General features: G+C 50.7%; 1 protein-coding gene across 2 annotated transcripts in view; it reads left to right on the top strand.

Moving 5' to 3' along the window:
* Window positions 1–9,623, top strand: part of larp1 (La ribonucleoprotein 1, translational regulator) — a 16,965-nt gene extending 7,342 nt beyond the window's left edge. The window contains exons 11-18 of one of the 2 annotated variants that reach the window (XM_001920867.9): window positions 1,647–1,770; window positions 3,977–4,179; window positions 5,137–5,243; window positions 5,501–5,658; window positions 6,754–6,898; window positions 7,252–7,361; window positions 7,457–7,584; window positions 8,151–9,623. In XM_001920867.9, coding sequence (XP_001920902.3) covers window positions 1,647–1,770; window positions 3,977–4,179; window positions 5,137–5,243; window positions 5,501–5,658; window positions 6,754–6,898; window positions 7,252–7,361; window positions 7,457–7,584; window positions 8,151–8,336 — 1,161 coding nt within the window. In that variant the 3' untranslated portion in view covers window positions 8,337–9,623. Of the gene's footprint in view, window positions 1–1,646; window positions 1,789–3,976; window positions 4,180–5,136; window positions 5,244–5,500; window positions 5,659–6,753; window positions 6,899–7,251; window positions 7,362–7,456; window positions 7,585–8,150 lie in introns of both variants that reach the window. The other variant, XM_021469267.2, reaches the window with a different exon arrangement.
* The last annotated feature ends 490 nt before the right edge of the window (window positions 9,624–10,113 follow it).

Genomic DNA, 10,113 nt, shown 5'->3' with positions numbered 1-10,113 from the left:
TCTGCTGAATGATGATGTGATGTCCACAGGTGATGTGATGATGATCTGCTCATCAGAAAAGCTCTAGTGCTTTAGGAGCTGAGATGGGTCGAGGATCTCCAGTTTGACAACAATTAGTAAACACAATGATCCTCAGAGGAAGAGAGGAAGACATGTGGAGATTTCAGAACAGCATTAAAGACTGAAGGAGTCTGGAGGAGTTTCAGTGCGTAAAGGACAAGAGCGCAAGCCTGAGCTGAACAACCGTGACCTCCGACCCCTCAGGGGGCGCTGCATCAAGAGTCCTCATTCATCTATAAGCAGATCAGCACATGGGCTCAGCACTACTGCGCTAAACCTGTGACAAGCAGCACAATACAGAGTCACATCCACAAACACCAGCCAACACTGCACTGTGCCAAGAGGAAGCCCTATGTTAACAGTGTCCAGCAGAGCTTCTCTGGGCGTCTGGGATGGAGCATCACACAGTGGAGACGTGTCCTGTGCTCAGATGAAGCAGTGTTTCAGGTGTTTCTGGGAGAAATGGACGCCGTGTGCTCCAGACCAAAGAAGAAGAGGATCATCCAGACTGACACCAGCAACAGGTCCAGCAGCCCGGCTCTGTGATGGTCTGGGGTTGTGTCGGTGCTCTGGGCGAAGGTGACCTGCTCTTCTGTGATGCTCCAGTAATGCTGAACAGCACAGAGAGATTCTGGACCTGCCTTCTTCTCCAGGGGAGAATACAGAGTTCAACAAGACACTGCAGAACCACACTCAGCTCACATTACAGAGAAGAGGAGACGGAGACTGGACTGACCTGCCCGCAGCCCCGACCTGTCTCCAACAGAGAATGTGTGGTGCATTATGAAGCACAGAGCCCGTACTGTTGCCCACCTCAAGACTTGTTAGGATGAAGAATGTGACAGGAGTACAGCTGAAGCTCCTCATCACCGCCGTCTTCAGTCTCTAAACGGCTTTATTAAGAGTGTTGATTGAAGAAGACGCTGTAAATGACGAGGAACACAGTGAATGATGTGCTGCAGTGGATCATCAGTCTGAGTGAGTGTATCAGTGTGTGTGTATACGCCTGTGTTCATGATATTAGGCTGGAGATTCTTCTGGACTCTGGTGTTCAGCTCAGTGGTGTGTGAAGGCTTGATTCTGTTCATCATGTGAGGGATTGGGCCGCAGGGGTCTGTTCTGGAGATGATCCGTGAAGTATTTTCCTGAAGGCAATCACCTGTCAGTAAAATCAAACCCGTCACCTGGCTGTATCTGGGAGACTCCATCAGTGCAGTATTGTGTGTGTGTGTGTGTGTGTGTTCTGGACGCAGCAGGACTGAATGCTCGTGCACAGTGTGTGTTGTGCTCTATTGTGTTGTGCTGTATTGTGTGGTTCACGTGCAGCGCTGTTAGCTGAGATGCTAGAAAAGCCAAGTAGTGTTAGCCTCAGTGTTAGCCTCAGTGTTAGCTTCACTGTTAGCCTCAGTGTTATCCTCTGCGCTGGTCTCCATGGAGGTGTGTGTCTCTCAGGTACGAGTGTCTCTCAGCATTGCAGCTGATTTCTGCTCAGTGTTTCTGATCCTCAGTGTTCAGACTCTGCTGCCTTTTCTGTAACGGTGTGTGTGTGTGTGTGTGTGTGTTTGTGTGTGTGTTTGTCTCCTCAGCAAGAGGTGGAGAACTTTAAGAAGGTGCACCTGATCAGCAGAGAGCAGTTTGACTGTCTGACGCCTGAACCACCGGTCGACCCCAACCAGGAGGTGCCGCCGGGACCCCCGCGGCCCACGCAAAGTAAGATTCACACACTGTGTATGTATATATGTGTGTGTGTGTGTGTGTGTGTGTGTGTGTGTGTGTTATGAAGATTGGGTGATTTTAATTATTGTGTTTTATATTTGTTCTGCCGATATACAACATTATAATTCTATAGGGATTGATTGATTGATTGATTGATTGATTGATTGATTGATTGATTGATTGATTGATTGATCGAGCTGTTCTATGATGAGCTGGTTCACTGTGGTGTAGTGCAGCTCTGCTCTGTGCTGTGGGGATCTGCTGTGTTCTCCAGTGCTGCTCTTCTAGAACTCTGGACAGCACTCAGGGGTTTTTCTAGTGGCCTGATCGGGTCAGTGGTTCAGATTTTTACTTGCCCTGCCAAAAATATAAGGTAATAGCCATTTCTTGTCCACATATTTTAAATAATGTGTCTAAAGCCGAACACAGTTTTATTCAGCACATGTATCTCTATATATAGGTGAAATGCACACTTTAATTGTGACACTCGCAGAGATCTAACTCAGAGAGGTCAGCCTCAGTCAGTTTTGTGTTAGTCTATCTGTTGAACTCATCTGTCTCTCCTCAATCTCCGTGTATGAGCGGGCGCAGCCATTTGAACCAGTTTCCATCCGGTCTCGTTCACTTTCCTAGAGGTTTGACAGCGCTGCTCCTGCTGCTTGATGTTGTACACTGATATTCTCTCATTTCATTATTCTGCTGTGTCTGTGTAGTCATGCACACACTTGTTTGTAGAGCGAGTAGTTTGGCTGTTTTCTCCCATAGGCGACTCAATCAGAAGTTAACAATCGCTAAAACCAGCACACTTCCACACTGAAGAATAGGGTAATAGGCTTAAATAATAGAGAGAAATAACAGATGAACCGGTGCTGTGCCAAGAAATGCACCCTCCGTATATCACACCCCTTTACAAAGTGCATACATTACCTTAAACTGATTTACATTAATAACAGAGTTCTGACAGTGACTGAGTTATACATGTTCATGTTCATACAATACATGTTCCCTTACAGAACATGTATATATGTAAATAAATGAACAGATTTAATTTAAATACACTACTGATTAGATTATTCAGGCGTTTAATGTGTGTTTTAGTTGAAAACTAAACAGAAGCAGGCTCAGGCCATCAGTCTGCACTGCTGTCTGTATCTGCATTTCTCATTTATTTGTAGACCCAGTTCTAGAATGCGTTTCTCTTCTTGTTCTGGCGTGATCCATCAACATAGTAATCACAGTAGCCTACAGTTTAATCAGTTCTGGTCTGGGATTGTTTAAATGTAGACTGTAATGCTGGTGGAAGTGTATGTAGGAGTGTGTGCATCCACCACAGGGCTGCAGATCATCAAGCAGATCAGTGCTGATCTCTCTGTCGAGGTGCAGGAATGAACACAGCACCGGCCTGATCCAGCATATTAGAGGAGTAAAATATGGAGAAATGATCAGCTGGTTGAGTTGGCTCAGTGTTCCTGACCGTTACACAGCCGTCTGTGATATTTCAGCCTGCTTTCACTGTCATATTCCACATGGAGCACACATTATCCTGTAGGAAAGCTGACCGGCCTGCATCAGCCCGATATACAGCTATATGAGGAGGGACTGTTACACAGCCGTAGTGCACTGATATAGCCCGCTGCAGCAGTTTGTTTTGTTTTCTCACTATGTTCAATCCACCGAATCGAGCCGAGACCACCTCAATCAGGCCATTTCAGAACGCTTGATTTAGTGCAGACCCGAGCGCAATGGCGGGATTCACACATGCCAGACGAACCGCGCTTACTGGGCAAACGAGACCGGTCCCGAAACAAACATCTGGGCGTGAAGCACCCTGTATTTACACACAATAGACAGCCAGAGCCAAATTAAACAGTGACAGTGGCCCGATCGGGTCACTAACCATCCTGACCACTGTCCCGAGAGCCTCGCATCCTGGCCCCGGGCCATCAAGCAGCCCTTATTGCAGCAGCTCTGGAGCTCACAGGGTCTCTAGTGTGTGTGTGTGTGTGTGTGTGTGTGTGTGTGTGTGTGTGTGTGTGTGTGTGTGTGTGTGTGTGTGTGTGTGTGTGTGTGTGTGAGCTGTGGAATCTGTGTTTGTTCTTCATCATCGCTGCACCTCCTGCTTGGTGTCTATAGTGTGTGTGTGTGTGTGTGTGTGTGTGTGTGTGTGTGTGTGTGTGTGTGTGTGTGTGTTCTCCTGCAGTCCCCACTGAAGCTCTGGCTAATAAGCTGTTTGGTGCCCCGGACCCGTCCTGCATGGCCCGCTCTCTGCCCACCACCGTGCCGGACTCCCCCAGCCACCGCAGCGCCCGGACACCCCGAACCCCCCGCACGCCACGACTCAAAGACGCCCAGACGCCGCGCTTCTACCCCGTGGTGAAGGACGGACGCCCGCTGGATGCTAAGGTACACACAGCAGGCTAACAGCGCACACACACAGCACTTGTCCACACACACACACACACACACACACTCATGCGGCAGCTGCAGACGGGAGACAGGAGCTCATCTGATGCCATCCTCACTCTCAGTGACCCCTGACCTGCCAGATCATCATGTGATTGAGAGGCCGGCAGTAGATCAGACTGCAGTGTTATCCGCAGCTCAGTCACTGTCTGATCATCTTGTTTGATCCTCTCCTCATCTCCGTCTGACGTGCTCAATCCTCCAGTGTGCTCCTCCAGCCGGAGCTGTGCTGTATCTGCACACACTCTCCTCATGAGGGAGCTCTGCTGAGGGGCTCAGCTCAGTTATTACAGTTATCAACTGTTTGTGGCTAAATGTGGAGGATCCTGCTGAAAAGATCATACTCCATATATCCAAGCCGACCGTGTGCTTAATGCAGCTCACCATCAGATCCGGAAAGAGGAGTAAAGAGTGGAGGAGTCACTGATGTGGCTGCAGAGAAGCTCAGACACACACACACACACCTTCAGGAGAGCGCTGCTGGACTCCATCAGGTGTGTTTGGGTCTCTGAGCTGCTGCAGGGTCACCTGCTCCACAGACTGGGCTATAGACCCTCCGCCAGCACCGCAGTGACGTCACATGTGACACACACACACACACACACACACACACACACACACACGTTTGTCCGCTCCTACTCTATTGATTTTCTTTGTAAGCCCGCGCTGGACAGTGTTTGACCGCTGCGCTCGCGTCTCGTGAGTTCTGAATCGCTGCATGTGTTGAACTTTAACACACAGCAGTGGACCAATCAGAGAGCTCAGGGGCGGGGCATCTGCTGTGATCCTCTGTTTATAGTATATAGTTGGCATGGTGACTGTTGTGTGTGCGTGCGTGTGTGTGCGTGCGTGGATGTGCAAGAATGAGCCCTGACTGTGTTTGTTCTGTCTCTCCAGACGCCGCGCAAGAGGAAGACGCGCCACAGCTCCAACCCACCCATGGAGTGCCATGTAGGCTGGGTGATGGACTCCAGAGAACACCGCTCCCGCACCGCCTCCGTCAGGTACACACACACACACACACACACACACATACTGAGAACAGCAGATTAGATGCACACACACACACACACACACACTGAGAACAGCAGATTAGATATACACACGCACACACACACACACTGGGACAAGCAGTTGTATTTAACACTGGTGGACTCCAGAATGTCCTTCACTCATGCATTGTCAAATGTGTGTGTGTGTGTGTGTGTGTGTGTGTGTGTGTTGATGTTTCCTCTGCTGACGGTGTGTTGTTGTCCTCCAGCTCTAATGCCAGTCCGTCAGAGGGCACGGCAGCGATGGGTAATTTCGGCTGCACTCCTCAGTCTCTGCCCAAGTTCCAGCATCCGTCACACGAGCTGCTGAAGGAGAACGGCTTCACGCAACACGTCTACCACAAATACCGCCGACGCTGCCTCAACGGTGGGTTACACACACACACACACACGCTCTGTTACACACGTCTGCGCATAACTACACTACACTACACACACTCGCTGTGTTTCCACCCAAAGATGTGGAGTGTTTCTGCATATGACAGGAGTATGGCACGAGAGACGTGTGAATAAAGCAGCGGGTCGAGGACACAGCCAGCCGAATATCAACACTGCAGCGTTTAGGAGGAGCAGCTGCGGCAGTCTATTAAATGAAGATGAGGCCGACACCATGTGGTGGTGTTTGAATGCGTGAGACGCGGAGCGGACACGCTCTGGACAGTTCTGGAGCTGGTTTATAATATAATAACACTGATGAGGAGGTGACGGCCGTGTAGAATGAGCAGATCAACTCCTCAGATGCTCTGCAGTGTGCTCAGCCGGCTGGATTCTCCATCACATGATCTCCTATAACATCATCACATGACCTTCACTAATGCACACACTGTCATGTGTTCAGTAAAACTGTTCCCAGCGCAGTTTATGCACATCTTTTATTATCGAATAAACCGTTCAGCGCACTCTGCTATACGCTTTTGTATGGTAACTGCTGAATGCACAGCTGATAACTGCAGGATATAGAGAGTTGCTCAGAGGCGTGATGTCTGCTGAACGCTCTGTCTCATTGACATTAATGTGTATATCGAGAGATCTCCGTATATTTGTCATGACACAGCGAACACATGTAGACGGCTGAGTTGAAGTGTTTAGCGAGCGTTTATGCACCGTCACATCTCGCAGCTCATCTGTCTGGAGTGAACAGCAGCAGCATTAAACTGGCGTGTTCATGCAGACGATGAGATGAAACATGGACACTAGTGCTGGTGTCCCTCCACTACAGCTGAAACTGAACAGAGTCTTCTGAACACTGGACAAACTGCTCTACATCACACATCGCTCTCGAGTTCAACAGAAGCACTGAATACACCGAGCGATGTGATGATGGAGCATCTGAAACCCTCTCTGGGGAATTACCCAAGCCCCATAATCTACTGTGTAGACACTAACAATAACTGTGTGTGTGTGTGTGTGTGTGTGTGTGTGTGTGTGTGTGTGTGTGTGTGTGTGTGTGTGTGTCCTGCAGAGCGTAAGCGTCTGGGCATCGGGCAGTCTCAGGAGATGAACACACTCTTCCGCTTCTGGTCCTTCTTCCTCAGAGATCACTTCAACAGAAAGATGTATGAGGAGTTCAGGCAGCTGTCGGTGGAGGACGGGAAGGAGGGATACAGGTCACTACACACTCTCAGCTTTCTCTTATGGCCCTGAACTCTCGGGCTGTGTCTGAAATCGCCTACCGCAGTGTGCACTACACATTCTGGGTTAAAGTTCACTACACGAGCGTTAGGAGCGTGTGCTCTATATAGTGTGGATTTGCGCACTTCAGTAGATCATGCGGGCACGTCCCCTGTGCTGTTTCTAGCATCCTGCATGCGGTGTGTGTGTTTCAGACACGCTCCTCATTCCTCCTCACTGCTCAGTTCTGATTAGAGCAGGAGGGCTGATTGGGTCGGCCGTGGTGTTGGATGATGCATGAGCTCAGTTAATGTGAAGCGTGGCTGATGTTGATGTTGATGTTCCTCAGGTACGGGCTCGAGTGTCTCTTCAGGTTTTACAGCTACGGGCTGGAGAGGAAGTTCAGGCCAGACATCTTCAAGGATTTCCAGGAGGAGACCGTCAAAGACTACGAAGCAGGTGTGTGTGTGCATGCGCGTGTGTGTGTTGAAACCGGAGCTGTTCACCATCCAGCACTCTGTGGAGCTGATGTTCTCTCCTTCACCCTCTGACAGGTCAGCTGTACGGGCTGGAGAAGTTCTGGGCGTTCCTCAAATACTCTAAAACCAAGAACATGGAGATCGAGCCCAAACTGCAGGAGCATCTGAGCAAGTTCAGGCGTCTGGAGGACTTCAGAGTGGACGTAAGCACACCTTCACCTGCTCTTCCTCTCTGTAGATTCAGCTCAGGGCACAGCGCTGGAGTTTCCCCCTGTAGCTCCGCTCTGCTGTGTGGGCAGTGATGTGCACACGGGTGTGGGGTCGGGCTCTTCCCTACAGTGGGATTCATAATGGGAAAGTCTGGAGTCCACTGTTGATCTGTTCAACTGAAGGATCATTAATAATGGACTGAGATTAGTGTAGAAACTCAGACGAGGCTGACAATAATGAGCAGCGGCAGCGGTGTTCCTCTCGACAGCAGCCGCTGTTCCTCAATCAGCCGTCAACACTTGAGCTGAGCTGAGAGTGGTGAAGACAGACAGACAGACAGACAGACAGACAGACAGACAGCACTCTGCCTGCTGATCAGCAGTGTTGGAGCATTGAGTACAAGTTTAATCCACTTCACATGTTCCCAAACAGCCCAAAGTGCTCAATAATGTTTAGCTCAGGGTACTGTGCAGGCCATGGCAGATGTTCAGCTTCACTGTCATGTTCATCAGACTGCTCTGTGTGTGTGTGTGTGTGTGTGTGTGTTTGTCTCCTGCAGCCGCCGATGGAGGACGGTGTGCGTAAGAGACACTCCTCCAGTGGAGACGGCCGCCGCCGCCACCCCTCACACCCCGGCAGCCGCAGCCAGACCCAGAGCCAGCTTCAGCCCAGCGGAGCCGCAGCCGGAGCCACCAGAGACGACAGCAGAGCCCAGAGCCAGCGGGACGCCCGGCCCCCCAAATGAGCATCACCCACACACCCCCGCATGACCCGGCTGACCACCTGACCCGCAGAGGGCAACACACACACACACACACACACACACACACCTGATGACTGCGACACACTCTGCCGTGTGCTGCCCTCTGCTCCGCCGCCGTGGTGCTGGTGTGTGGCTCAGACGCGGGACTCTGCTGCTCGGCTTCAGCTCATCTTCCTCCTCACACTGCATCAAACATTGATAGATACTGGACGACTAACACACGGCGCTGATGATGATGATGATGATGATGATGATGGTGGTTTTATGTTGCCTGTTTCTGGAGTCGCCGCCGCCGCCATTTTGGAGCATTTAACCATTGTGGAGCCGCGAGCTTCACTGACACTGAGGACCTGCTGCCAAATACATACCTTCCTGCAGGAGTGTGTGTGTGTGTGTGTGTGTGTGTGTGTGTGTTACAGCAGACGGCCTGCGGTCAGACATGAAGCATTCCTCTGGCAGTGGCGTCAGTACAGCCGAGCGCCGTCAGACTGTTGATCTCCTGTACATATGAGTTGAGAGGCTGTGTGTGTGTGCTGCGCTGTGTGTAGAGATCTCTCTGCTTCTGTCCTCTTATATGCGGCGCTGACGCGCTCACCGCCCTCTGATTATGGGTATGTTTTAGTATCACTCTTGCTTTCTTCAGCGTGACTAAAGGGAAACGGACCTCCATCATGTGAAGAAGCAGAGCCAAACAACCCCCCCCCCTCTCTCCCTCTGCCCCCCCCCTATCTCCCTCTCTCCCTCTCTCTCCCCTGATGAAGATGATTGAGTAGGTTCCTCTAGATCTCTGCTTGATGATGAGCGGTGTGTGTGTGTGTGTGTGTGTATGTTGCTGATGGCCGTCTCCTGTATGGAGTGGTCTTCAGTGGTCTGCCTTACGCTCAGATGATCAGCTGAGCTGTGTTTGGCTCCATCACGCTGTCTGTGCTGTTGTTTGGGTTTCATCATTTCTTTTTCACAGGCGTCAGCATTTCCCAGTCCACCATCTCCTCCATCACTGAGAACAGCAGCTGGTCGGTGTGTGTGTGTGCGCGAGTGTGTGTGCGAGTGTGTGTGTGTGTGTGATTAAAGCGCTCCGCCACTGAGAGCGAGATGGAGCCGTGCCAATCCCTGAAGATGATCAGCGCTCACACATGATGGAGGAGCGGAGCTGCAGGGCTGAACTCTGCTGTCCTGAGCGGCTCGGAGCTCTGCTTTGCTGTTTGTGCTGTTTGTAATTTGTAGGAAATTTTGCTTTTCTTTTAATAAATGAAAAACATGAAAAGGTCAGACGCTGACGTGACGTGTGGAGCTTTCTCAGTCCAGCGCCGGCTGGGTTATTCAGCAGCTCAGTGACCACCACTGAACCGGTCCTCCACCAGTACTCTCCTGTTATTGTTTACAGTCATGTGGGTGGGTCGGCTCATGAGAAGCGGTTCTCCTGCACAGATGCTCTATACTCATGACCTCGTCTCTCTGGGTGTTCATAACCTCTCTGTGAGGGTGAGGTGTCGCTGCAGTGATGCTGATGTTCTGCTCTGAGAGGTTGGGTTCTGGAGTGTCTGTCTGTGTTGTGGTCTCTTTAACCCCGCCCACTGCCAGTTCAGCCAATTATAGTTCAGCAGCGCGGGTTGCCAGATGCTGGAAAACAGCGTATTTCATTCACTCGGTGAGGAAGGTGACTGAAATGCGCCCTCTGGTGGACAGTAGCAGACTGAAATGAGCTGCAGATTCAGAGTTCCACATGAGGTGATTAATGAACAAGTAATGGCTCACTTCC

Source organism: Danio rerio, chromosome 21 (genome assembly GCF_049306965.1).
Source record: "Danio rerio strain Tuebingen ecotype United States chromosome 21, GRCz12tu, whole genome shotgun sequence".
Taxonomy (NCBI): Eukaryota; Metazoa; Chordata; class Actinopteri; order Cypriniformes; family Danionidae; genus Danio; species Danio rerio.
The sequence above is the reverse complement of the archived record's forward strand: the minus strand, read 5'-3'. Positions and strand labels throughout refer to the sequence as shown.